Consider the following 25,811-nt stretch of genomic DNA (forward strand, 5'->3'; position numbering starts at 1 on the left):
GTAGTACCGACGAGAATTATTTGATAGCCAGTAGCGCAAATCAACACGAATTGGAGATTTTGTGCAAGTGACAGGCGGATTTGGGTTGGTATTGAATCAGATCGACTAAGTGACGGCAGACGTTGAGACACAGACGAGGTAGATTGAGGGAATAAATTGAACAAAATGCGTGGTCAACTCGAACTGAGATGCGGGGGAATGTAAGGCTGGGTCTCAACCCTACCGAAGACTTACATGACTTACTGCGATTGTACGTCTCAAATTCGCCCATCAAGTTGGTAGATGAGGACGAGGCTGGGTACACAGCATGAGAGGAACCGGACAGGAATAATGTATCTCCGTTCACTCTGGACAGGATCACCGAAACGCCGTTATAGTTTAGCGCCGGACAAAACAGAAATGAACACCCAACTTATCAACTTATCGTTAGCAGATGCACAGACAGTCGTCGAACAGGCATCTGTTAAGGTCAACCTGAAACTGAACCAGACTATTAATGTACAGCAAGATAGATCTAAGACTAATATCTCCTAATCGAACGGCCTGCGCTGCCCCGTCGGGCTCAGGAACGAGCCGCCCGCGAGGTTCTGGAACCACTCGGCCGAAGTCATGATGTGTGTCCCGCCCGAATTCTCGCACTCGGTCTTCCCAAAGCATGGGGATGTGCCGCTGATGTATTCGATTCGCTCCTGTACAAAGCGTCCATCCCGATGCGGTTCCTGCACTACGCCCCCGTGCCGAACCCATACCATCTGAAATTTGGAGGTAAGTTGCTTCTCCTGGTGAATGATTGCCATGTCTCCTCGCCCTCATTGCGTGGATACCAACCTTCCGCTCTCCGTATTAGTTGCCGACCATACCGACTTTGGATGCGTGACCATCCTACTCCAGGATCCCAACACGACGGGCCTGGAGGTTTTCTATCCACGCACGGAGTCCTGGGTGCCTGTTCCAGTGGCTGAAGACGCCTATGTCATCAATATGGGCGACATGATGCAGAAGTACACGGGCGGTTACTATCGCAGCGCTCGCCAGCGCGTACAAACCAACCGCCACGCCCACCGCCACATCGTCGCCTTCTTCCTCAACGGGAATCTCAAGCTTAATATCACGGCCTTAGACGGATCTGGGGTCGAGACGGTGGTTGGCGAGCACATCCGGAGCCGCCTGATCGAGACTATGGGGGAGACTGGGAAGCAGCTTCAGCGCGAGACTCTCACCGCCGTGGGTGTCTGATTTGACTCCAAGAGACATATTAAATACAATATCTGTAATTTTCATGTTTAATTTCCGTCAAGTTGTAAGCTGGAAAACGGCTGAACTAGGTGTGGGCGTAACTCTCTACCAGAGGAAGTTCTAATTCACTTTAACTGTACTGCAGCAAACCCAATTATAGTCACCACGCTCTACCATTCTAACTGGCAAAATACTCATCTGTCAGCACAATATGCATTCAAAATTTTGAACTCCTCCCTTTCCAGGTCGGCACACACTGCATATGCCGTCCACTATTGTACGCCCTTTGAGACAATGCTCGGGCACTCGCGATCGCCGACTGGAGGCATTCACCGTGACACTACATCTGGACGCTTCAAAGTTATCTCCGTATCGGCTTTTTCATACATGCAGGAGATTGACCCATCTCAAAATCACCGAACTGAAGGTCTCGAAGATTCGGCCCTGCAGTCTTACCGTGTAGTATTGGAAGTCTGAACCGAAGGCGGAATGAATAATTGCATATGATGCCCCATGACCTAAAAAGAAGACCCGGGTTTTCGATTCATAATGTCAGCGGATCCTGCGCAGGTATTTCTGACAAGTTCGATCCTGTACTTACACAGGGCGGGTAGTATCCCGGGGAATTGATAAGTCGAATGAAAGCGCCCAGGCCAAGCGTGGGAGCGTTAAGTCCGCATACAGAATGCCAGGACATTTTTTCGGAGAATTTCCCACGGCAATCGATGCGCGGATTTGCATGAGCAAAAATGCTATCTCCGGTAAGCCGTCAGCCGCCCTTCTGGAAAGTACTTGCTGCCCAACTTGGCGCGAACGGTTCTTTGCTGCTGGCAAGGATTCTGGAAAGGGCAAAAAGCGAACCGGGGAAAGCCTGTGTCGGTATCATGGGCCACATAAATATCCGGCTACTTTCCGAGAATAACGACCGCCGCTGGTTTCTTGCGCAGTCGCGGGAGGAACTCGGGGCGGCTGCTGAAGCCGCCTGTTAGACTATACCCCCAATGCAAGCAAAGCATTACCTACTGATCAAAGTGGCCTGGATTGGTTATATATTGTACCCAGAAGCTGTAGCCCGATATATGTAAGGGTTAGATCTCATCTCAGGCCGGATACACAAGGAGATAAAACGGGAAACGTTCCACCGACCATCGCCTCGGACTTTCACAATGCGCTCCTTCGTCTCGGCCGCAGTCCTCGGCCTTTTGGCCTGCACCCCTGCCCTCTCGGAGCAGATCGTCTTCAACGGCCAGCCGGAAGCCGACGATGGGGTCTGGCAGGCCAACATCGGTGCCGTGTTCAACTCGGACATCTTCGCAAACTACGGTGCCGCCAGTGAAAAGCCTGGCTGATCGCCGGGTTCCCCGATGCCATCCTCCTGCAAGGCGTAGCCGCCCTACCCTGGAAACCCACCACTGTGCTCATCTCGGACCAGTGCGTCCTGCGTGGGCGGTACGAGCAGGTGGACTGGAAGCCATCCCGGGGCCAGATCTGGCGCCTCGACACGCTGACGGGCGAGAAGGAGGTCGTCATGGGCAACTACACCGCCATGGACAACACGTACCTACGAGGCCCGGGCGTCGGCATCAACGGCATCAAGATCCGCGGCAATACCCTCTTCTGGGTCAACCAGGACACCGGCGGCGTCTACAGCTTCGAAATCGACGAGGCTGGCTACCCCGTGCCGCGCGACGCGGAGCCCAAGGTCCTCGCCGACGTAGACACCTCGTGGAACGACTTCGACATTGGCCCTGGCGACATCGACACGATCTGGGTCACGTCCTTCTTCCACACCGTCATGGCCATTTCGCCCAACAACGGCACCGCCATCCCTATCGGCGGCCGAGGCACCACCGATCCTGAAGTCTACGCCGGGCCGACTTCTGCCGCTTTCGGAAAGACAAAGCATGATTCCCACATCCTGTACGTTGTGGGGAATATGGAGAAAATCTATGATCACTTCAGCGGCATCTCCCTGAAGGGCTGGGTTCGCGCCGTTGACACGACGGGCTTTCACTTCTGAGAACGCAGAAGCCTCTCAGGGAATATTTGACCAAAGCCCGCAAAGTCTTCTACCCTGTGATAACTTGACGGGACCTTGGAAGAGCGCTACCACAAAGTTATATCTCACATTTGTTATATTTCTCCCGCTTTGAAACCCCGGGATCAATAGACCTAGTATGTGAGGCGCTAACATCTCTGTTCACCTTTTGACGCCAGACTCGCACTATTTGGTTGGTATTGAGAAAGCATCGAAATAGTGTCAAGAGGACTGCTGATACTCCTGCGCTGCACCAAATAGGCTGGATAACCCTGAAATAAACCGAGGAAGACACGCTTTCTGTACACCTGGGACTAATGTATGCGAACCCCATTAAGTGCAGCTGTGTAGGCAGATGATCAAATGGCTTTTCAATTAAGCTTCTAATACTTTCCGTACGTACAAAATGATAAGCCAAGGAAGGATGATGAATAACGACAAGTGAGGGTATACAAAATATTTGGCGATAACCAATCTCAATCTCCACATGTCCATTAGTCGGCTCTTTTCATTCCACCATTGCTGACTATTATCTGCTATACCCTGCCGGATAATAACCTTGTTGGCTTTCCATCTCATGTGAGTACATTCGAGGTGACGACGGCAGTTCTGCATGTTCGGCATACGGCGACGGTGTCCCGGACAATTCAAGCGGCGTATTTCTCAGGTATGTTGGTGGAGGCGACGAGCCCCAGGATCCCGTGTTGCTGTGCCGGTGTTCCTGGGTCCACGCAACGGCGGCAGTTCCGTTAAATTCATATGGATCGGCAGGAGTGTATTCATAGCCTGCTGGCCGAGTGTTGATTGGCACGACGGGCTTCGGGCTCTGAGTCTCCGTTACGACAGGCTGAACTTGAACGTCGCTGTTGGGTCTAGATACCACAGGAGGTTCACCTGCAGTGCTATTGCGACGACGATACCACCAGACAGCAGCTAGAAGCAAGACAACGCCGACGACGCCCCCGACAGCTGCACCAACAATTGTTCCAGTGGATGGGCCGTCCGAGTTCGAGCCTGTCGACTCGCTCAATGCCGTAGCGCCAGGGTCGGAGGCCGAGGCTTCAACATGTTTGGTCTCCGTTTCGGTGATCGTAACCATTTCCTCGGCCTTGGCATAGTGCGTCTTTGTGACCTCGTCAATCTCCACTGATGTAGCCCACTCCGTGTGCCACTCGGTCTCAGTTGTTGTGTCCGTGACCGTGGCAGTTGCCGACTCGGTCACCCAGTCCGTCTCCGTAACGGTATCACGTCGATGAACTTCAATCCCGCGGCGAAGTAGTACTTCCGCAAGGGAATTGAGGCTTGGAGCGGGCCTAACGTAGAATATTTGCGCCGGAGCCATTGTGCATTTCGTGGTCTGGCTCGTATACGAAGCTTCGAGCCATTGCGTCTTCCGGGGGTACGCGAACACAAATCGCTTCGATCGCTCGGTTGCAGAGTCCGCAGAGTCCGTGATGGTTTTTGTCGTGGTAATGGTCGTCGTTCCCGTGTTCACGTCGGATAATGTGACATGGATTGTTGAGTCTGAAGTGCTCGTGGTCTCTTCGGTCGTCGTTGCGTCTTCGGAAACCGTCTCCCAATTGGTTTCGGTTTCCCATGCGGTCGTAGTTGATGTTTCCGTGACCCTGTGAGATCCAAGTCTCTTGTTAGCAATGGTAGTTTAATCTTGGTTGCGTTAGATGTAAGGGGAACAAGAATACTGACGTTTGATCTTTACATATTAGATTGGTGTTGTCACAGGCCTGGTCAGGATTGCAGCACTGCCAATAAGTAGTCAACAGGAGGCCTTGCTCGAGTAAACAAACTCCGCGTGAACCTTGGTTCAGGATGGGCATACAAAACTTTGGGCACCGCTTGGTAGACAGCAAGTTGTCCCTATATCGCAACACGATCTGCTACCATCGGCGCAGCATGCCGAATCCGATGGACAGCACCAGCCGTTGTCCACTGAACCACAGCATCGATAGCCAGCATTACAAGTGCCGCCACCGGTCCATGAGCAACCTTCCTGCCGTCGGACGATCTCCAAGTCGAATATGGCTGCCTGGGAAGCCAATGGAGGATGTCTCGGGCTGTTCTGGTGGGCAATTGAGGCCCAGTGTTGGATGAATACCTTGACTTCATCTTGGTCTGTCGTGTTGAGCTCTCGCGCACTCCGTTCGAGATTTCGATGCTCGATCCAGCTTGACGAACCCATAGTGCAACGGGTCAATAGGGCAAAAAGGATAGCGAAACAATTGACACAAGCCATATCGAGTGATGAAGAGGAGATTAAGCACAACTTTAGTCTCAGAGATAAAAAGCATAAGATTAAGAGGACGCTGGTGGCGTTCGGATCCCTACTTCCCCTCTCTGTCCTCCCTGTAAATTTCCCACTCTCTTAAATGTGACATTCACCCCGTGCATGAGGCTGAAAACGGCTGGGTTGTAATACGTTAGACACTTGATTAATATGGTCTTGGCAGGGATAGTATTGGTTGCTAGTTATGCGCACACACGTACCAAACTGCAAAGAATCCTACGAACTCCGAGACTGCCTCTGATCGGCACCATGAGTGACAACAACTGGGATTTTTATTGCAGGTGACCGACGTACGGTATGCCTTATCGCGAGATTTTGTCCAGTCGTCACCCTCCTCTTCCTTCCTTCTGCCGCGCCCCCCACACTATTCTCGGATACGATCAACGTTGCGTCTCTAATGTGAATTTCTACAGCCTGATCCAAGTGTTCCCCTCTTCTTCGAATGTCTTCAGCTCTCAGCCTCAACTGCGGCTGTGACTTGAGAGGCTTCATCTGCCGAAGGTAAAAAAGCAAGGAGCATACTCCATAGATCGAGTGTTTGGGCCAAAGAGCCCGAGATATTGCGACTGCTACAGAAAACCGCGTAGTGCTACTCCGGTTGCGCTCTAACTTCCTTCCGAACTTGCCGCCGGGCTAGAGTGAGGCCATTTAAATGCACCAAAGGCCTCCTGCAGGCTTCGTAGGCTGGCATCTCCAAGCCATAAGCCCTACTGCAAGCGCCACAAATGCAACACCAACTGTTATCTTGTCACCTCCCCGCTTCACAGGTCACATGGGGATTATAAATCTATGCAGGGATGTGCTCGGATGGAGTTGAAAGAGACCCCAACTTGAGTTGTGTCGTGGTAGCTGAGGCCATTGATTTTAATTAGGAGGGAGGGCCTCCGATCAAGGATAGCTTGTTGCATAACGAGGTCACCAACGATTTCTGGTAGAGAGCTGTGAGGTGATGACTCCATTAACCAAGCGGTTCAGTAGATGAAACTCGTCGTCTCAATTGAACAACTAATTTGCAGTGCCAGTCTTTTGAGAGTATACAAGGCACTGCTGGGGGGGAAATGGCAACTTTACAAACACATGTCCGTCTTGGGCTATTGTCATCAACGTAGTCTGTGTTTAGCGGCTTATCCTCACGTCAAAATATTGACACACGTTCATATGAGGTGCACCAAAGAAGGAGTACTTTTTAATTCAAATATAGGGCAAACCTTTTAGCGTATACATCACTCAAAAACTTAAAAACACTAAATTGCAGTCTGGAATTCAAATCCAACGGTCATGATAATTCATCATCAACTAAGATTGCTTAGCCAAGATGCCAGCCTTACATCCACCATCAAGAAGGCTAAGATTCCACCTCGAATACCGGGCCTTCATTCTTTTAAATAGGTCCTCTTCGCTCGCTGCCATACCAAGCTCTTCTTCAAAGCCCTTGATATATTCCTTGGTACTATTTAACATAGAAGCGGCCAAAAACTCATTGGGCTCCGACATAGGCATGAATGTGTGCCCTGGCACAATTACTTTCGGCTTCAAGACGGCAATCTGCGACAGCGCTTGATTCCATTGGTTCCGTTTCTCTTGCGTAGAGGCCTCACCTAGCCATTGATGGCAATCTCCGTTGTAGACAATGTCCCCTGCAACAACGAGACCAAGCTCTGGCACATGGACGAACGAATTGGCGTGAGTATCTCCGTGCGGAACGTCGAATAATTGGAGGGCATGTCCATCTAGATCAAGATCGTTGGACGATGGGAGAGAAACGAAATCAGCCTTTGTCAACGGCACCCCAGTGCCAGGCTCAGTTGTAGGGAATGTCTGCCTCCAAAGCCCGTCATAGATATGTGGTGAATATTGCTGTGCAACCCCTTCAACGACAGTCTTGGTGCCAATGGCCGTAATGCCAGGGAAGGTGTTTTGCAAGACTGGGATTCCCAAGAAATGGTCACCGTGGGCGTGTGAAATGATGAAGTGCTTCAAAGTGCAGCCATTCGGCAACGTTGACTTAATCCATGTCGCTAGCTCAGTTGTCGCAGCGATAGTGGCTGGACAATCCACAATCACTGCAGTGACGGGTGTGTATATGAGAGTACAAGATAGTGGGGACCAAAAGCCTGAATCCTCCGATGATGGATCAGGGGAGCTGGTGGCGGACGCGATGGGGGGGCATGTGTAAATGGCGAACTGGATCGCCATGTTGAAGTAAAGTACCTGCGATGCCAGACCAGGACGCGAAATTTACATTGCCAGTTGGCTCACCCAAATATATAATTTGTCTCGCTTTCTTTGCTTATGAAAGAACTCCGGTGGAATCAGTGCAACTTTTCCGGTTGAGATGGTGCTTAAATCTCACTGCTTTAAGCAAAGGTTGTGGCGTGCAAATTGGACCAGTGAATCCGCTCCATACACCGACTTTTCGCCACCTACGTGTCGATGACGGGAACTTATGTGGATTTTCCGAATTTTAACGTAAGAAAGTCGAAGATGAGGATTAGAATGCGTATCTACATGCATTAGATTACCATCTCGATTGGGTTGCCTTCTCGCTCATGAATCATGATCAATACTGGCACCAGCTTAATGACACTATGTACCCGCACCATATTCAAGGTAAATAACATGAAGGTACGTACTTTATACGACAATAGGGTGTACGGCTTCCATAAAAGTGGTTTAGATAGTGGAGCCAATGGAAACATTTGACTGATAAACTATCACAGCCCAGCCACCAAGCGAAAGGTTTTCGGTCACTAAACTAACGCAGGAGTCACCCGATGCCACTACCAATAGGTGTGGGGCATCTAAATACTAACTACTCAAATGAAGTTTTGCTTGCCAACTTCAAAGGCCAAGATGCCGCCATGGGCAGCGTTTATAACATCGTCCCATAGATGCCTTGGCCACTCAGAAAGTCATTGTTCAGCCAAGTCCAGCAGCATTCTGGCTGAATACTAAGAACAAAGTTCCTTAGAATGCATAGGGTCCTAGGCAATGAAGAAGATGGCTTCGTTGTGTGCTTAAAGCAACCGAATCGAGATTAATTTGGACACGAAGCCATAAACTCCCCGAAATGCCACACATATTCACAACCTTCCCTTGACAACGGTAGGATATAAATTTGAACTGTATCGAGCACATAGGCCCGTGTCGTTGATTCAGATCAGACTACAGTACATCAAAACAAATGCATAGGTAACATGAGCCCTATTCTGGCAACGCATCTGCACATTCCTTCATTAATACCAATTGGTCGCTTAGGCCTCAACCTTGACACCAAGTTTTCCGCATGCAGTTTGGATGGCAGCTTCATCCCACTCCGGGGCCTCCTCTGGTAGGATAAAACTGGTGTATGAGGATCCAGCGGTCTGGATCAGCTCCTCGATACCGCGGCCATTTGTGAAGGAGATGACTCTCACATATCGACTGGCAAATTCCAAAGTAAATGATTGTCCAGCGGACAACACGACGGTCTGTCCCTCTCGGACAGTGTTCCAGTCCTCCTCTCCCTTAGTCTTGACCTTCAACAGACCCTCCATAACACAAAAGCAGTGGTCAACCGTGGGGAAGTTGAGCCACTTGGCCAGAGGGGAGCTGGTATAAACATTTGACGACTCGATGCTTGAGATTGCGAATTTTTCGCTGCATTGAGAGGCGTTGATAAATGGGCGCGACATGACACCACCGAGGAGCCACCTAGGTCCGGTGTTGGCACGGAGGAAATAAGGCTCCAGAGGTCCGGGCAGTGTGTTTTCAGAGTCGAGCCACTCGCCAACCTCTGGTGGTTGGTAGTCTCGCTTGAAATGGACGTCGAAGCGGTCCTTGGCCGCCATAACCTTGGGGATCAAAAGAGCTTTCAGATCACGATCATCATTCTCTGGTACAATGACGCCCGAGTACGTCTCGGCGACATATCTAAAAAAGTCAACCCAGTCGCCAGGCGCAACGAGACCAAGAGTCTCGGTATGGGGGCCCAGGAGCTCAGGGTTGTGGATAATTTTCTACCATGGTCAGCCAGTTTCTGGGTTTATTTATAGAGCAGAACTCACAGGGGGAACATATGCGAAATCGCCGGGTCCCAAAATGCGGCATTTGTCACCGTTCCATAGCTTGAGGAAGCCTTTGGTAACGAGGAACACGTCGTGGGCTTCGTCATGCCAGTGGAAGCCAGGGGCGTCAGATAGCACAGCGCCGCTCGAGAAGACGGCGATGCCGCCATTGGTCTGCTTAGATGATGCTAGGATTCGGAAGGCGCCCTTGCTTCCAGGGATTGTGAGGCGCTCGCCCTCGAGTTGGTCGATAATGTAGTTTACCCTCGCATCGGGGGGCGTCTTTTGAACGGGGATGCTCATGATGAAGATGCTGGATGAGTCGAACTGAGGTCAAGGGTTGACAATGAGATGACTCAAGTGATAGCGGAGAGGAGAGATATTTAGTTAATTTTATGGTATGTCGTGAAAGAGAAGGACGTGATGGACGCTAGCTAGTCGATATAAGTACTAAATGTCTCGGCTATACTTTGCGACAATGGAACAATCGATGACACGCTCGGCAAGTGGGGTGAAGCCAAATCCAAGAGGCCATGAGATCGGATATCCCGAAGCAATTGCCGCTGTGGGTTCGGATCTTCCGCCCCACAGAGCCAACAAATGCAACAAAAGATCCCCCGCAGTCAATGCGATGCGGAGGCGGGAGCTGGGATTGCGAACAGGGCAGTCGAGCGTGTTGTTCAAATCCATACTCCGTTTGTATCTCCAGCTGCAAGAATCGCGCGGCACCATGGCAAACCTCGACTCGTTCCGCGGCGTCTACAAGGTCGTCGACAAGCAAGACATTGATGTCGACATTTACCTTCCCCAGGAGGAGAGACATGGAAGCAGCTCACAAAACCCCGTTAGTACGTAGACGATTCTGAACGCTCTGAGTGAATCAACTAACAATTTTTGGTCTAGTTATTGACATCCATGGCGGAGCTTTCATGCTGGGATCCTTCAAGATGGTCAATATGGACCAGATTGATGACTGTCTCACCCGAAAATGGATCGTCCTTGTTCCCAACCATCGTTTGTGCCCGCAGGTCAATCTTCTCGAAGGTCCAATGCAGGATTGTCGCGACCTTCTGGCTTGGGTGCATGACGGCGGGTTGAAGGCAGCCATCACTTCTCACACAGATATTCCCTACGCACTGGATTTGGATCATGTGTTTGCGTTTGGCACATCATCTGGAGGCACATTAGCACTTAGCCTGGTGGGTCTACCGCCGAATTGGCATCGTGCGAACGTTCAATGAGAATATGGATTGACTGAATGGTCTAGGGCTTTGGCGTCCCTCGCCCGGTGGCAGGCATTTTCGACATGTACGGGCCATGCAACTTTGCGGACGCTTTCTGGAAGACGACATTGACAGAAATTAAATCAAAACTGCCCACCGATCTGTCTGAAGATTTCATCAACCAAGTCTTCACTGAAGATCCGGTACCCATTGAGGGAGGCGTGTCGCTGGAGGGTCAGCGGGTGGGAGGTCCCAACTTCAGCGATCCGCGCCAGGCGTTTGCCTTTACGCAAATTGCCAACGGCAGAGTGATGGATGCCATTTTCCCGTCGGGAGATTGGGATAAGGTCGACCCGATTAGAAACATCTCCAGCAGTTTCCCGCCGACATTTATTGTTCACGGCGATGAGGATAAAATGGTACCCCAGTATCTCAGCGAAGGGTTGCTCTCAGCACTGTCTGAAAATGGCGTCAAGTGCGGAATGAGAGGAATCCCTGATGAAGGGCATACATTTGCGGCCAAAATGAAAGTTGGCTCACAGACGTGGAACCTTCAGCGGGAAGGATTCGACTTTCTAGAGAGCCTGATTTAATTGACGAGGAAGCCATACGAGTCAACTTACCCTAGACACTCCATAAAGAAAATACCTTCGCCTCTTACCACAGATCTGTATCGCATGCACTACTCAATTCAGAGGGACAGATTCTAGATAAAAATACTCATACGTACTTTATGGCAAGGTAAATCGTCACAGCATGCTGAATTGAAGTACCGGTATCAACGTGACCGCGGGGAGTGAAGCTCGGATTTAAATCGCCGAGGTGACACACTGATGCATGAATGACCGCGCCTCATCTTTAGCTTCATGCCGGAAGGGCCGAATGTCGGCTTCCCCCGTTCGGGACCGAGTCAGTCTGCCAGAGAAGTCAATCAACTGACTCAATTGGTGTCTCTGGGCAAGAAAGCCCACGTGCCATACGCACCCCACGTCTTCCCAGCTTGAACATCACGGACGAGATTTCTTGTGAGCAGAGTCTGGAAGCTCCAATTGGCCACTGCGTCCAAAGAGCCGCTTAGTCACACGCATCGAGCCTCCGGAAAAGCCGGAATGTGGAGATGGTCCCGAGTCTTCCGAGCTGCCCCAGGAGTTTGGCTACCCCGCAAACACGACATGGCTTGTGATGGCGATTTGAGGGGGATAAAAGGGCCTGGACGAGGGATGCGTGGATGTTTGGAGATTGCCCCTGTATGAAACATGTCTCCAGCTGCGAGACCGGGAGGCGAAGAGATGATCATCGGGTGTGGATCGTGAGGAGGATCGTGAGAATCTCAAGACGCTAAATGGAGCGCTGCGGAGGAGTGATTGTCGTAGAACTGAACATGGCGATCGACCTGAATAGTCTCTCGAAGCGGGCAATCCTCACGGTGAAGTTTCTGTATTGATGCCAGAGCTGAGTCCCCTTCGAAGCATACTTATCCCCAATCCCACCCACCACATGCTAGATCCTGCAATTCCACGTCTCTGTGACTCGCCACACAGCATATTCGTTCTCACTAAAACCCCCGCAGTATCCACCGAGGACAGCGTTAAGACCGCATTTCCCCGCATTGAATAGCGCCGGTGTGGCCGTCTCGCACCCGTTGATAAATCCTTTCCCATCCATTTCTCGTGCCTGTAGACCAATTGGCAAATCCCAGCGTCTGGCGCATCTTTCTGCACCTCTGCATCTTCGAGGAAACAAAATCATGGATCGTCCTGGCGAGATACAGAAGCCCCGGGCGAAAACACGCCGCCCTCGCGCCGTCCTCGCGTGCGAGCTCTGTCGGATAAAGAAGAACAAATGCGACGAAGCACACCCGTGCAGCTATTGTCGACGTAACATAACCTCCCGGTGACGATTGGACTCGCGTAGCTAATTTATCTAGAACGCAACGTTGAGTGCACGTACCGAGGCTCCAATGGCTCCATCCTCAAGCGAAGATTCACTCCCGAGTAAGCATATTGGCGACCATCATTGCCTCTCTGTAGCCTGCTTACCTCTTTACCACAGATATGTACGCCAACTCGAAGAACAGGTCAAGACGCTGCAGTCTTCGTCGGATACGCCCAGTGTGATGCCAGCTCCCACGCCCGGAGCCGTCTTGACTCCCGGCGCCTTCTCCGATCCATCATCGCCAAAGGCCTCCCCGAGCGTCGACCCATCTCTACAGGGCTCCGTCGGCCAGAGCAGAGACTGGGGCTATCAGGTGCCGTCGCCCAGCTGCAGCTCGAAGCAGAGCGCCCAGGAGTTCTCCGCCGTCAATATGCACACCCGAAGCGTCGAGTTCTACGGCAGCTCGTCGTCCGTCGCGCTGCTCTCGCGAGTCCAGAGAAATGAGGATCGCGACGTGTTTCTACCTGCGAAGGAGCAAGAGAGCGGGTCAATCGTGTCAAATCTTCATAACCCGCGATTCTCACCTGGCATGATGGACGGCATTCAACAATCCATCAACTCCGACCCTGCGCCGTCGACTCCCGGCGTGTCGATCCATTACCACAAATGTAGCGTCTTTATCCACGCCTTTTTCTCTTCAAATCATTACATACACCCGATCTTAGACAAGCACCGATTTCTGAAAAAGTGCGAACAGCTCTGGTCGGAGACGGATGCGTCACAAAATAGCAGCTTCATCGCGCTGTACTATAGCATTTTATCACTCGGCGCCCTCATCAGTGTCCGGGAAGAAGAGCCAATTGACGGCATATCTAACCGGCAATGGAGTCGCAAGTTCTTCGACGAGTCACTGAGCCATTGCTATCGCCTCGGCATGGTTACTGATTTAGAAATGGTCCAGTGCTATTTCTTTCTCGTAAGCCGCCATTTTCCCCCAACCACAGGATACTTGCTTACGTCAATTAATAGGCCAAGATTTGTCAAAACGAGTTGAATCCACACTGTAAGTCTGACCGCTCAACAATCCCATTGTTGAGTTGCTAACAAAGGCAGGGGCATACATGTATGTAGGACAGGCCGTGAGGACAGCACTAGCTATAGGAATCAACCGAGAGCCTCCAGCTCATTTGCAACGAGATGTTGAATCACTCAAGGCCGAGTCACGAACGTGGTGGTGAGTGCTGTATTCATCTGCGAAACTGAGTACATTCTGACCTTTGTGTTCAACAGGGGACTCTATTCGCTCGAAATGTACACACCCACCCCTCCCACTAAGGAAGACAAGACTGACCATTGCAGGGAAATGTCTTTTGCCATGGGAAGACCTGATACACTGGGCTCAGACCTTTATCACAACCGCCGCCTCCCTGTCACATATGAGACCCAAGACTCATCCACGCTTCCACAACAACAGGCACTCATGGAGCCGCCACATTGCGCCATCATCAAATACATGGTGGATTTCTCACGAATAACCAGGGCTCTTTGCCTCGGTATTTATCTGTCCGACCTCTCACTGCCAGAGCTATTGGCACGGGCCAACCAACTCGAGCAAGACCTCAATCGATGGGTGGACAGCGTTCCTGAAGCCATTCGTCCATCTCGAACTTTTTCCCGCAAGACGTCATTGAAGAGCGTTAAAGATGCGCAGTACGCCAAAAGGCAACGGCTCGTACTGACAATACGTAAGACAAACCTGCCCAAGTACGTGAATGAAAACTGAGCAACGTAGGATACCATAACCTGAGGATTCTGATGTTTGGATCCCTTCTGATTAACTCATCACCCGGGGAACGTGCATCTGTGTCTGCGTCTGAGGGCATTCAAAAGTGCCTCGACTCCGCAAAGCAGACTATCGACATCATCTACCATATATACCAACATCACGATTTCTTTCGTACCTGGTATGTCTACTATACCTGGAAACTAAAAAATCGGCCCTTTCCATGGGGCTCTTGATCTTGAACCCCATTAACATAGTTTCAGGTTTTACAATATTACCTACATATCGTTCGCCACGTCCATCATCCTAGTGTACCTCGGCCAGGGCGCGTCCGACAGCGAAGTACAATCTCTATCTGGTTTTATAGAGATGGCCATCGAGATTCTCGACACAATGGATGAGTGCGTGGTTGCCACCAAGGCCGCGGCGATTATCCAACATGCATTGGCGCAAGCTCAAGACAAATCTGCGTCCCGCATCAACGACGGTGCGAGGCGTGACGGAGCGCTTCCATTCAATCACCAGTGGGGGCCTTTAACACTAATTGACGAGGTGTTTGATGCGAATTTGATGTTTGAAACAGGAGTGTGGGACGATCCCGAGGCTTTGCTGCGATTTTTGGGAGACCCAGGGCCCGGGGATCACATTGACGATGGAATTGGAGAACCCCAATTAGTTGGGCAATGATCAATGCGGAATATGATGAACAATTTCAGTGTAATGAGTATGAACCAATTGTAATTGGCGGATCAAGAGATACCCGTACCGAGAAGTTGCGAGACCCGCTGACATCTATGATTTTGTGATATGTATGACATACTGGTGATATGGGATTTGGCAAAACACTCCGCTAACATGGAGTGCAGCTGAGGCTTAGCAGTTTCATTTTGAGTGGAATTAAGACCAATAGAGGTGCGGGTGACTATCCATTTGTTCACTAAAACGTGTTCCTATTGACATAAATAATTGATCCGAGAGGCTATCAGCAGCCTGGAATTGAGATCCTAGAGCACTGGGACTGTCTGTCCTCAAAGCACCAGAAAGCGCCACATCGACTATCCACAGCATATTGCAAAGCTACTGCATAGACCTATTTATTTCAGTTCTTTATCCTTCTCCTTCTCCTCTAGGTGGGTGGACTCGGCCTGAATCTGCTCGACCTTTTCGTTGAGTATCTCCTCGTTCTCCTCCTCTTCGATGGCATGCTTGTACAAGCCCTTCTTGATGTCACGCTGCCACAGCAGGTAGCCGGTCATGAAAAGAGTGACCCAAGCAACACAAAGGCAGATACTGGCAGTGAATCCTCTCTTCCACTGAGGACCCTCGGTGATGGGAAATACAACGACGTTGTACCAGGTGAAGAAAGACCAGCCAACAGTCATCTGTAGAAAACACGCAAGTAGTTAGCTTACTAATTCTCGCCTCTAGTAACGGCCTAGAGAACCATGAAGCCGAAGGAGATTACTTACCATGGCACCAGTGGTGAAGCTCTTCGCTTCGTTATCATCCTTCATGATAAGATGGATGAAAGGGAAGAGTATTGGGGTAACGCAAGAGTTCAGGCCCAAAAGAAACCAGGTTGCGAACTTCAAGCCATCGGGGATATACCAGATTCGAAGGCAGATATTGGAGAAGATCAAAATGCTACCGGAGAAGATGATTGGCATCCATATCGGGTATACCCTGCGAGGGAGTTAGTCGGCCGTCTTGCGTCAAAAGCTGCCACCTCAGGGACCCAGTGGAGAAGAAGGGGACTGAGACTTACATGACGAATTGCGGGATGATACTTCCACATAAAATGGCTACAGCTTGGGTGCCAGTGGGTAGGATGTTGATCAACTCGACAGAATACTTTCCAGTGTCCTTGACCCAGATACCCATCTGGCCAGTAACCCACGTAGTGCACTGGAAGCTACCAGGTAAGAGCCATTAGTATAAATGCATTTTCGGGATACGCCCGAGACAACTTACCAGACGTAGGTAATCACGGCAAAGTAGAAATGCCAGTGGGTGAAGACACGCTTGAGCATACGCTTGCCGATCTTGGAGCTTTTTCTGACGCCATCGTCTTGCATGCGCGCAAGGGCGAGCTTTTGCTCCTCCTCCTTGAGCCACCAGATGCGAGGGCTGGTGGGCAGACCTGGAAAGAGGAAGAAACCGGCAATGGCAATGGGGAGGCTGATGATGCCATCCACAATGAACACCCAACGCCTGGGAGACGTGAAGTGTCAGATTAAAATGCCCGAGCAAAAGGAGCGAAAACTTACCATCCTTGCATGCCAAGCTTTCCATCAAGACCAGCGTGGGCCGCAGCCTGCATATAGCCAGCGAACATGGCACCAATATTGCTGGAGACGTACCAGACACCAGCACGCTTGAACACTTCATCGGCCCGATACCAAGACGCGAGGATGTAGAGCGAACCAGTGGCGGCAGGCGTCTCGAAAAGGCCCATGAGGAATCGCATACCGTAAATCATCTCACTGCTGTTGTTGCGGCTTTGGACAAATGTGATGATGGACCACAGGGTCTCGCAGATCGGGAGGTACCATCGTGACAGCTTGGGGCGGGAGATGATCATCATGGAGGGAATCTCGAGGACGAGATAGCCAATGTTGTAAAAGGTGCTGAACAAGTTGTACTCGATTCCCTCAATGTTCAGGTCCTCCTTCATTCCCGAGTTGTAAGCATTGCTGATGTTGGACTGATCGAGCCATTTGATGAAGACTAAGCATGTTAGATTGGTGGAGTTTGGACAATCCTCGCCGTTCAGGAAACCTACATAGCAAGCAACTGTTTCTCTGTTAGCATACCGTCTAATCTGAAGGGGGATCTGGCTTGACTAGCTCGCCGTGAAACGTACATGAGAGGAAGAATGATACGGTCTTGTTTCTTGAGAAGGGCGATTTCCTGCTTGCTGTAGTGGCTGGGGTACCAGTCGAAGACGTAGAGCCAGGCGAGTCGGAAATCCCTCTTGGGCGGCTTGGAAGCTGAGCTCACCACGACGCCGTTCTTGATGACCTGCTCCCGGCCAATGTTCGTATCGTCTGCGATCGTCGATTGCGGTTGGGTCTCCTGTGTTGGGACTCGGGCAGTTTGGATGGCGATGTCATCGTTCGTCTTGGGCGCTTCAGTCGCCATCTTGACACTTCTCCACGGGTGCTAGGTCGCGAGGGATGAGTCTTCCCTTCTTCTTTTGACGCGAAAAAAATGAAACTGACTCAAGATTTTAGGTCGGTGATGATCGCTAACGGTCCAAGAAGGAAGCCAGCAGTGGGACGAGATGGTGCGTTAATAAAGATTGATCTTCAAAACCTCGTTGCTCGCGTCTGCGGGCTCCATAGCTCTCGTCCGGGGTGATGCAACGCTCCAGCGCGATACGACGTACGAGAGTCTTCCCCGCGCTCCCCCGCAATCCCTAGTCACGCTGTAGCTGGAGTACCATCCTGGCGATGCCAAGGCTGTCTAGAACTGTTTTGGGCGGCCTGCTTGGGATCGCTGTTCGGGGAAACGGTCTCGGAGGATTGACCGCGGAGGAATTATGGTGGGCCTCGGGGGATGTTCACTCCGCGTCTTAACCCACTCCAAATTCCTACTCTAGCCAGCAGAAATACCCCTGGTTGTAATATTCTCAGAGAATGTTTGTTCTCCCCCTTCCTGTAGAGTCCTTGAGATAGGTTCCCGAGGCGATGCTCTACTGTTATGTACTCTAGGACTGCGACTTCCCGCCAATTGGAAGTATTAGGTCCCTATTTAGGGGATACCTGGAAGACAAATCGCCGTTGTATTTTAAAATAAGTTTAATCTAATATGTCCTCAATTTCAGGAGTCGAAAAGCTCATTGTTGTACCGGGCTGTGCTCCAATTCGCTCACAAATAAACCCAACTTAATCCTTAGAAACACCAAGCCTGGATAAAGTCGAATTTAAATCCAAGGTTTCAACAAGCCTTTGGATTAAATCGCCGAATTCTCAAGCATCCGCATCATTATTGCCGCTTGCAACACCTCCCGAATATGGCAGTAAGGTAGCAATCCTAGCAGCGTCAAGCGAGCTCCATTTCGCTTTGAGCTTGACGACTCGTGCCAAAGTCAGGCATGATGTAGCTGGCCGCAACATTCGGGTCGTTGATCCCTTGCTTCAGTCCTAGCTCCGTCGTGAAGCCAGCCATGACGGTGCACTGCGCAACAGAGAAAGTCGCTGGAATGTTAATGTGCGTAAGGTACTTGTTGTGCCTAGTATGGTGGCGATGCGAGATGATCTTGCCTGCATCGATTAGCGAGCCCCCTCCGATGGAGATGATCGTGTCGATGGTCTTGTTTGTCTTAGACGCGAGAGTAGTCGCCTGATCGAACCCAGACACTGGAGCGTCTTGCTTGATGCCATGAGATGTTTCTGCATGGTTTTTCGGTGTCAGGATAGACTCGATATGCTTATCAAGGGCGTTTTGGCGAGAGAGCTGCCAGTAATGGTGAGGACATTGGAGTCTTCTGATGGCAAGCAAGAGAGTAAATATAGATCAACCGTCTTGGTGCCGACAAAGAGTCCTTTGATGTTCATAAGCTTATAGCTGCCTTCCATAAACCCCAATAGACAGGCCATCTTGAACAGGTGCGTTTGAAGCAAGGGTGGTTCTGGTACTGGTAGCGTAGATGATTGTTTATGTCCGACTTATGCTCCCGACCAGTGCTCCTTACGTTCATTGAGAACATCCGCCGTATCGCGAGTTGAGCAGGTTGGCCAGCTGCATCGGGAATATTGCCGATGTGTCATAAGTAGTGGATGGCCTTATCGGTACAACACGCTCTGCAATCGAGTTTATCATCAACCAAACTAGCGCGCAAAAGATACGTGTGTACGTTTCATCTGGGCCGTGGCTAGCACGTTATCGGAAAACAGATCAAGACTGAATTGAGCGGAATATGGTTTCCTGATATTGATAAAAGGTGGCTGAGTCAGAAGCAACGCCGTGGGAGTCCACTATCTATCCTCGGTCCAATCTCAGGACCCAGATAGAAGAGCTCATCGCTTTTCCTCCGGCTACTAACCCCGAGTTTAATACTCCTTGGCTGTGGAAGCTTGTCGATTTCTGGTCAGGGGTGCCATGATGACCTGATGTTGAGGCTCAATTCGCCCATTGACAGTCGCGCAGCGATTTCGGATCGGCTGTCATAACCCGCACCGACGGATGATAAGCGGATCGGGAATATGGCCGCCGAACCCTCATATCTACTCGTGTGAGTCTTGTCAGCATGTTAGAGTTTAATGCTGGATTGTAGACTGGATGCTGCGACCGAATACACTGATTGGAGAAGATTGTGATGTTCGTGGACAAATCATGTTGACAAATTGCATGTGCTGATTAATTAAGAATATGACTAATGTAAGAGCAGTGAATACCCCGCTTTCACCATGTTTCATCTCTTAAAAGCCTAAAAGCGTGAGAGCCCAATGTTAAAGATATGGCGTGCTGGCAATATCGCCATTCCGATAACCTAGCACGGAAATACAACACCAATCCGCTTGTCGATATAAATTCTAACTCGCGGTAAAAAGAAAACCTAATAACCCATCTTTCGCAATCTTTAGACATGTCGCCTCCGCTCTCACTGTTGTTGACTGGTGCAAGTGGTTTTGTGTAATAAAGGAGCAATAATACCTTGGTGAAGGATTTGTTGGCTAACAGATTCCAAGGGGCGGCACCGTGCTTTCACAACTACTGAATTCCTCGAACGAGATTATCAATTCCCTCTCTATCACCACTCTCGTTCGTGAGGAAAGTCAGGCCAACGTTCTACAGAAAAATGGCATCAAATCGGTCATTTTACCAAGGGGTTTAGATGACACGGAGGGGCTTACGAAACTTGCAAGCCAGTTTGATGTCGTTTTGCACACTGCCACAGGCTTCCACCCCGAGTCGGCAAAGGCATTAATTGCCGGCTTAGCAATGCGTGGAAGTAGAGGTGACTTTGAACCGGTTTTCATTCAGGTAAGAAGACTGAAAGTACCATTGCGTGGCGAGAGAAATATCCAAGTGCTGACTCCTTGTACAAAGCTTTCGGGGACTACCAACTTGTCTGTCGGGGATGTCACCGGACACGGGGGCAAATGCCTCACATTCTCTGACAATGATGAGGGGATTTTCGAATACGAGCTTGAACGCGAAGCTCTGAGAAAATACAGCCAGCGTACCACGGATGTCACCGTGGTCGAGACGGGCGAAAGGTTGAGCATCAGGACGTACATTATCATGCCACCTTTAGTTTGGGGACGAGGCACTGGGTACTTCAACACTGGATCACAACAGATCCCGATGCTAATTCGAAACGCCATTTCTGCGGGCAGGTCTGAATATGTGGCCCCAGGCACTTCCGCCATAGGACACGTTCACGTACTTGACCTTGCAACTCTGGTCGAGGCGGTGATAGCTCGAGCAGTAGTCGATCCTTCACTTCCAGCAGGACGAAAAGGGTACTTCTTCGCCGGAACTGGGCGCCACTCTTGGAAAGAAGTAGCAGACCGTATTGCTGAAGTTGGGTTTAAGCTTCATGTATTGAAGGATGCAGAGGCAACCCCGATTAATCTCACAGACGCAGCTGCCAAATTCTGGAATGGTGACGAGATCCACACTGAGCGCATCCAGGCTTCTTCGTACGCTGATTCATCCTCCCTTGAAGCCTATTTGAACTCTTTACTAACCTGACCGAAGATCACAGACACGAGCTGAGAAGGGATATGAGCTTGGCTGGCAGCCGACGAAAACAGAGGATGAGTGGCAGGCTTGCATACATGAAGCGTTCCAGATGGTCTTGGATGACACGTCAAATTGATACGCCATGTTATGAAAGCTGATTAAATAATTAGCATCGAGTGGACCACCAATACATCGAATGTGATTCCCATTACATATAGATACACAGCAAGAAGTCAACTTTCGGATGAATTAAGATAATGTAGTTGTGCTGGAAACATACCCTCTAGTAGTAAATCAAATTCCGCGGGGGATGGCGGGTCCGATTCAATCCATGGAAACAGAAGGCGCATAAAATAAAGTCGTTCAAAAAAGAAAGAAGTATTTGCAACAAATATGACATACAAATACAATTCATTTCCTCGTGTATCTTGGAATTGTAAATTTAAATGTCCAGTATTTCCCTATTTTGCGACAGTCTCTGGGTCATGAGCAACAACCTCAATTTCAACCCGCATATCATCCTCTCCAAGTCGTGGCACACCGACACAGGTCCAAATCGGCTGATGATCCGGCATATATTTCCTGAAATTCCTGACCATAGCGGCCAAAGCCTCGTCGTTGATGGGAACGTGGTACGAGTACACACGGAACACTTGCGACCATCCTTTGCCACCAGCATCTTTAAGATTGAGTTCGACATTCTTGAATGCCTGGTCGATTTGCTCATTGATCTCCTTGTAAAATTCGCCATTCACGGGGTTCCATCCTCCTAGATTTCGTTAGTTCTGGACCATGTGGCGTACACGGTAAGGGAATTGAGTACATACCTTGGCCCGCACATTCAATCCGATCGCCAATTCGCACAGCTTGACTGTAGTGAAACTTGCGCACATTCTCAACGCCAACTCCTTCATAGGCGTAGTACTTGAGATGGGACATTTTCGCGGGTATAAGACAGCTCAAATCAGGCGATCTTTTATCTTTAAGTGGCGAAGAAAGGTTCTTTGGATTCTGTGAAGCTTGAATGGAGTGTGCAGATGCGAAGTTTTACACAGAGAAAGAATTTGATGCACTAAATAACCCCAAGTGAGTCGTCGCCTGATATAGGAGAAGAGGCATTCTTCCCATTTTCAAGATCGAGTCATGACATCTACGAATTTTGATATTATTCATCCTCTTGCTTAGAAATACGAGGACGTGGATCAGCCACGAGCGAACGAAATGCCAGACGCGTAATCGACAGCATCAAGTCCGGGGCATATCACGGCGGAATTCCAGATCCGCCGCTAACAATTTAGAGCAATCATAGCGGCATCTCCGCTTCCGCCGCTAAACAGTTCTCGCCCACTCTGGGGAAACTTAGATTGTTCGAGACGGACGAGCAGATTGGGGAGGATTGCGTATCAGGGCGGCATCTCGGCCGTCGCCACTTCAACCCATGTTGGGGACTTGGTGGGGGAACTCTTCCTATCATCAATCTAACCTCATTTCTGATTCAATTTGATGCAAGCTTTCCCATTATCAATACACAACATTCATAAAGTGGCAAACTCAGAGATAGTAGGTGCTTTCGCGGGGGTCACCAATTGTCATTGACCTGTTCCAAGAATACTATTGCCACTCATCGAACTATCGACCCTTCCTCGTTGGTGATTAGAGGCACACCTAACTGTGCATATCAGTGCCTGAAACCAACTCCCGTTTGATCCTGGTCTCTAGTACACGCGGCGGCTGGCATGGCTCCATTAACACTTGAGTGCTTATCGACAAAGTTTGGGGTGACACCCTGGATATTAAGAGGCCTTCAGAGACTTTCAAAGAGGCCTTTGATAAGGCCGCTGGGGAAGATAAGGATCAATAATTTGGCGGGCACGCTATTGAAGGCTTGAGATATAAAGCGTCCCGTGAGCATGACGGCTAATGATTTCCCGTAATCAATCACTCAAAGCCAGGTACGATAAACCTGCCTCTAAGCATGGCGAAGCACGAAAAAGAATCGCCCGAGGTGCCCGACTTGGAGAAGTCTGAGTTTCCCAGAAATCCCAGCTCTGCTTCGGTCGATGAAGGTGATGCTACTCACCTGTCCAAGAACCCCATTGCTTGGGTTCGCGGTAAATTGACGGGCTCTGTTGAAGCTCGAGGCATCGATCCCGTGCCTGTAGAGGAGAGATCCGATAAGAATGGACTATCCCTGTTCGCCGTTTGGTTCACTGCGAATTGTTCGCTTTTACCGTGAGTCTACATCTACGTCAGGTAGAGAATTCGTCAATCTGCTAACACCGTCCAGCATCACTACAGGCATATCAGGCCCACTGGTTTTTGGAATTGGTCTCCCAATCTCGTCGCTGATAGTTGTTCTGACGTCTCTCGTCTTCATGATTCCTGTGGCTTGGATTGGCACAATAGGTCCCAAAACAGGGATGCGCCAAATTGTTCAGACTCGCTACTACTTTGGGTACGTTTGTATTTCTCCGGTTTGCTCTGTCTAACATATTGTAAAGCTTTGATCTGGTCCTCATTGTCGCCATTTTACAACTTGCAACGCTGACTGGATATACTATCATCACATCCATTGTCAGTGGTCAAACCCTGACGGCGCTCTCGGAAGGGTCTTTGAGCTTGGCGGTTGGTATTGTTCTTACCGTCATCGTCGCACTTTTTGTTTCCTTTATGGGATATACCTTTCTGCACTACTTTGAACAATATTCCTGGATCCCTTCAATGGTAGCCCTCATCGTCACCGTTGGGGTTGGGGGTAAGAGTCTTCGAGCGCAAACCGAGCCAACCACACCCTCTGTGCAAGCTATCATGTCGTTTATATCTCTCTGCGCCAGCCTATGTATTTCTTGGGCGGCTATTGTCTCTGACTATTCGGTTTACATCAGCCCAGATGTTTCACGGTAAGCACTTTGGTACCACCACCTATCGCTAACGGCGCTAATTAATGTTCAGATATCGGACATTTACGTTCGTCTACGCTGGTTACTGCATTCCTTCAATCCTTTTGATGGTTCTCGGAGCAGCGATCGGGGGCGCAGTGCCGAGTAACCCCTCTTGGGTTGAGGCCAACGACGCATATTCTGTCGGCGGCGTCATGTATGCCATGGTGTCATCGTCAGGCAATTTCGGCAAATTCATCGCGGTATTACTGGCCTTTTCCGTCATGGGTAACACTGCGTGCTCACTTTACTCGATATCTTTGAGCATGCAATCACTTCATTCGATTCTGGTTCGCGTACCTCGCTACATCTTCACCCTCGTCATCTCAGCCATCGTCATCCCGGTAGCGATTGTCGCTGCTGCCAATTTCTACGCTTCTCTAACAAACTTTCTCGGCGTAATTGGGTATTGGACATCCATATATGTGGGAATATCTCTAACTGAACACTACTACTTCCGCAAAGGAGACTATGGTAGCTATGAAATGCTTGATTGGAACATGAGACAGAAGCTCCCGGTTGGTATTGCAGCGCTTACAACCAGCGCACTAAGTGTTGGCTTGATTATTCCTTCTATGAGCACCGCTTGGTATGTAGGACCAATTGCCATTCGAACTGGTGATATTGGTGTTGAGATTGGAATGGTATTGGGTTGTCTCCTGTATATTCCATTAAGGACCTTAGAGCGTCGCATTATAGGGAGATAAGTCTGTTTGTTTCTTTCTCCAGTACCCTTTACAGTTAAGAACGAGTTTGTACACTCTGTTAGGCACGTCCCAGGGAGTGAGTGGCAAAAATATACTGATTAGATGTTACTGTTATCCTAGGATGCTGAAAACAGATGGACTGTGTTCAAATATCTCGTACAGTTAATCTGTACTGTTACTATTGTAAAGTTAATACATTGTAATATATATAGTTAACTTAATAAAAACAAACTACGGTTTAGATAGTTACTTTTTACTATTTTTGGTGCATACTTATTAATTCTCAGTTAATATCCAAACTTATTAATTATTATCAGAAAGTAAGGTATAAGGTTGTTTTTGTCTGAGGCATGTGTGTGTGTAGGCCTCACTTGCTGAGGCCCCCGGAAGGTTACCTTCAGACGCATTCCTGGAGGGATTCCTAAGAGCTCTACAGTCTTACCTATTTCGCCCTAATAAGTACGTAGAATTGCTAGGTCCGGAGTCTCGGAGATCCCCGTTACACACAATTCACTCTCTTCCATCCATATCCTCCTTTGCAAGCTCCCTTACCAGAGAGCCTGGGAGGCACCGCCGAACATCAACATCATCCACATCATCTGGCCTTTATCATCTGATTTTACCGGTTCCATCAGAATGTCTTTCTAGATTTAGTCTTAGTCAGGGTTTAATAGCTAATGCCACCCCTTCTCTAGCGGAGAGAAGGCGGCCTCAGGCTTCGGCTCCCTGTGAAGGACAGGGCCCACTTTCATCACGTGGCACAGTGCTGTCATCCCACACACTGTGGGATCACACTGTACCACAAGGGTCCTTGAAGGCAGCCTTTAGGGCTTCCCTTCTAACTCTAAACAATTAAAAAGCAAAGTCAAGTAATTCAACTTCACATCCCTGACGGTGATGACCTCCTTTTGCCCCTTTGGGTAATCCATTTCCACTCTCCCGGTATAGGGTAGGCTTAGTCACCCCCGC

At 49.8% G+C, this 25,811-nt stretch overlaps 12 protein-coding genes across 12 annotated transcripts; 6 read left to right on the top strand and 6 right to left on the bottom strand.

Annotated features, from left to right (window-relative positions):
* Nucleotides 1-165: 165 nt before the first annotated feature.
* BGZ61DRAFT_507800 (2OG-Fe(II) oxygenase family oxidoreductase) lies at nucleotides 166-1,269 on the top strand (the record flags this gene model as incomplete). Its single annotated transcript, XM_046251928.1, has 3 exons — nucleotides 166-200; nucleotides 608-765; nucleotides 848-1,269. The coding sequence occupies 3 exons, from the start codon at nucleotides 166-168 to the stop codon at nucleotides 1,234-1,236; spliced, it is 582 nt and encodes a 193-aa protein (XP_046101522.1). The 3' UTR covers nucleotides 1,237-1,269.
* Nucleotides 1,270-2,402: 1,133 nt separating this feature from the next.
* BGZ61DRAFT_480635 (uncharacterized protein) lies at nucleotides 2,403-3,256 on the top strand (the record flags this gene model as incomplete). Its single annotated transcript, XM_046249217.1, has 2 exons — nucleotides 2,403-2,568; nucleotides 2,619-3,256. 2 exons carry the CDS (start codon nucleotides 2,403-2,405, stop codon nucleotides 3,254-3,256), a joined length of 804 nt encoding a protein of 267 aa, XP_046101523.1.
* A 547-nt stretch (nucleotides 3,257-3,803) lies between these two features.
* On the bottom strand, nucleotides 3,804-5,525 carry BGZ61DRAFT_480636 (uncharacterized protein; the record flags this gene model as incomplete). The annotated part of the gene is made up of 3 exons (XM_046249218.1): nucleotides 3,804-4,899; nucleotides 4,979-5,034; nucleotides 5,112-5,525. 3 exons carry the CDS (start codon nucleotides 5,523-5,525, stop codon nucleotides 3,804-3,806), a joined length of 1,566 nt encoding a protein of 521 aa, XP_046101524.1.
* A 1,330-nt stretch (nucleotides 5,526-6,855) lies between these two features.
* On the bottom strand, nucleotides 6,856-7,772 carry BGZ61DRAFT_550411 (beta-lactamase-like protein; the record flags this gene model as incomplete). Its single annotated transcript, XM_046255465.1, has 1 exon — nucleotides 6,856-7,772. The coding sequence occupies one exon, from the start codon at nucleotides 7,770-7,772 to the stop codon at nucleotides 6,873-6,875; it is 900 nt and encodes a 299-aa protein (XP_046101525.1). The 3' UTR covers nucleotides 6,856-6,872.
* A 1,058-nt stretch (nucleotides 7,773-8,830) lies between these two features.
* BGZ61DRAFT_480638 (cupin domain-containing protein) lies at nucleotides 8,831-9,925 on the bottom strand (the record flags this gene model as incomplete). The annotated part of the gene is made up of 2 exons (XM_046249219.1): nucleotides 8,831-9,574; nucleotides 9,623-9,925. 2 exons carry the CDS (start codon nucleotides 9,923-9,925, stop codon nucleotides 8,831-8,833), a joined length of 1,047 nt encoding a protein of 348 aa, XP_046101526.1.
* Nucleotides 9,926-10,337: 412 nt separating this feature from the next.
* BGZ61DRAFT_424870 (Alpha/Beta hydrolase protein) lies at nucleotides 10,338-11,438 on the top strand (the record flags this gene model as incomplete). The annotated part of the gene is made up of 3 exons (XM_046243616.1): nucleotides 10,338-10,470; nucleotides 10,526-10,821; nucleotides 10,890-11,438. The coding sequence occupies exons 1-3, from the start codon at nucleotides 10,353-10,355 to the stop codon at nucleotides 11,436-11,438; spliced, it is 963 nt and encodes a 320-aa protein (XP_046101527.1). The 5' UTR covers nucleotides 10,338-10,352.
* Nucleotides 11,439-12,400: 962 nt separating this feature from the next.
* On the top strand, nucleotides 12,401-15,275 carry BGZ61DRAFT_424872 (fungal-specific transcription factor domain-containing protein). The gene is made up of 9 exons (XM_046243617.1): nucleotides 12,401-12,722; nucleotides 12,773-12,839; nucleotides 12,898-13,696; nucleotides 13,750-13,783; nucleotides 13,834-13,954; nucleotides 14,011-14,031; nucleotides 14,080-14,465; nucleotides 14,513-14,684; nucleotides 14,767-15,275. The coding sequence occupies exons 1-9, from the start codon at nucleotides 12,593-12,595 to the stop codon at nucleotides 15,188-15,190; spliced, it is 2,154 nt and encodes a 717-aa protein (XP_046101528.1). The 5' UTR covers nucleotides 12,401-12,592; the 3' UTR covers nucleotides 15,191-15,275.
* Nucleotides 15,276-15,597: 322 nt separating this feature from the next.
* BGZ61DRAFT_358199 (major facilitator superfamily domain-containing protein) lies at nucleotides 15,598-17,644 on the bottom strand (the record flags this gene model as incomplete). The annotated part of the gene is made up of 6 exons (XM_046240943.1): nucleotides 15,598-15,885; nucleotides 15,973-16,186; nucleotides 16,269-16,415; nucleotides 16,475-16,714; nucleotides 16,771-17,230; nucleotides 17,347-17,644. 6 exons carry the CDS (start codon nucleotides 17,642-17,644, stop codon nucleotides 15,598-15,600), a joined length of 1,647 nt encoding a protein of 548 aa, XP_046101529.1.
* A 903-nt stretch (nucleotides 17,645-18,547) lies between these two features.
* Nucleotides 18,548-19,104, bottom strand: BGZ61DRAFT_480642 (uncharacterized protein; the record flags this gene model as incomplete). Its single annotated transcript, XM_046249220.1, has 2 exons — nucleotides 18,548-18,961; nucleotides 19,027-19,104. The coding sequence occupies 2 exons, from the start codon at nucleotides 19,102-19,104 to the stop codon at nucleotides 18,548-18,550; spliced, it is 492 nt and encodes a 163-aa protein (XP_046101530.1).
* An 857-nt stretch (nucleotides 19,105-19,961) lies between these two features.
* Nucleotides 19,962-21,416, top strand: BGZ61DRAFT_424873 (NAD dependent epimerase/dehydratase). The gene is made up of 4 exons (XM_046243618.1): nucleotides 19,962-20,140; nucleotides 20,197-20,491; nucleotides 20,558-21,153; nucleotides 21,212-21,416. Exons 1-4 carry the CDS (start codon nucleotides 20,094-20,096, stop codon nucleotides 21,330-21,332), a joined length of 1,059 nt encoding a protein of 352 aa, XP_046101531.1. The 5' UTR covers nucleotides 19,962-20,093; the 3' UTR covers nucleotides 21,333-21,416.
* Nucleotides 21,417-21,657: 241 nt separating this feature from the next.
* BGZ61DRAFT_480644 (endoribonuclease L-PSP) lies at nucleotides 21,658-22,135 on the bottom strand (the record flags this gene model as incomplete). The annotated part of the gene is made up of 2 exons (XM_046249221.1): nucleotides 21,658-21,965; nucleotides 22,024-22,135. 2 exons carry the CDS (start codon nucleotides 22,133-22,135, stop codon nucleotides 21,658-21,660), a joined length of 420 nt encoding a protein of 139 aa, XP_046101532.1.
* A 1,180-nt stretch (nucleotides 22,136-23,315) lies between these two features.
* On the top strand, nucleotides 23,316-24,821 carry BGZ61DRAFT_309889 (permease for cytosine/purines, uracil, thiamine, allantoin-domain-containing protein; the record flags this gene model as incomplete). The annotated part of the gene is made up of 4 exons (XM_046238796.1): nucleotides 23,316-23,428; nucleotides 23,484-23,651; nucleotides 23,698-24,096; nucleotides 24,149-24,821. Coding segments are annotated over 4 exons (1,353 nt in total), but the record flags the coding sequence as incomplete, so codon positions are not given.
* Between the last annotated feature and the right edge of the window lie 990 nt (nucleotides 24,822-25,811).

The sequence above is a fragment of the Ilyonectria robusta genome, assembly GCF_021365365.1.
Source record: "Ilyonectria robusta strain PMI_751 chromosome Unknown BGZ61scaffold_16, whole genome shotgun sequence".
Lineage (NCBI taxonomy): Eukaryota > Fungi > Ascomycota > Sordariomycetes > Hypocreales > Nectriaceae > Ilyonectria > Ilyonectria robusta.

Excerpts from the sequence above, each read along its gene's own strand:
- BGZ61DRAFT_424872 (XM_046243617.1), top strand. The coding sequence starts at position 12,593 with ATGGATCGTCCTGGCGAGATACAGAAGCCCCGGGCGAAAACACGCCGC. Across the intron at positions 12,723-12,772 it reads CCCGTGCAGCTATTGTCGAC|AACGCAACGTTGAGTGCACG; the intron begins GTAACATAACCT and ends TAATTTATCTAG. Across the intron at positions 14,466-14,512 it reads ACGGCTCGTACTGACAATAC|GATACCATAACCTGAGGATT; the intron begins GTAAGACAAACC and ends TGAGCAACGTAG.
- BGZ61DRAFT_424873 (XM_046243618.1), top strand. The coding sequence starts at position 20,094 with ATGTCGCCTCCGCTCTCACTGTTGTTGACTGGTGCAAGTGGTTTTGT. Across the intron at positions 20,492-20,557 it reads TTGAACCGGTTTTCATTCAG|CTTTCGGGGACTACCAACTT; the intron begins GTAAGAAGACTG and ends CCTTGTACAAAG. Across the intron at positions 21,154-21,211 it reads GAGCGCATCCAGGCTTCTTC|ATCACAGACACGAGCTGAGA; the intron begins GTACGCTGATTC and ends ACCTGACCGAAG.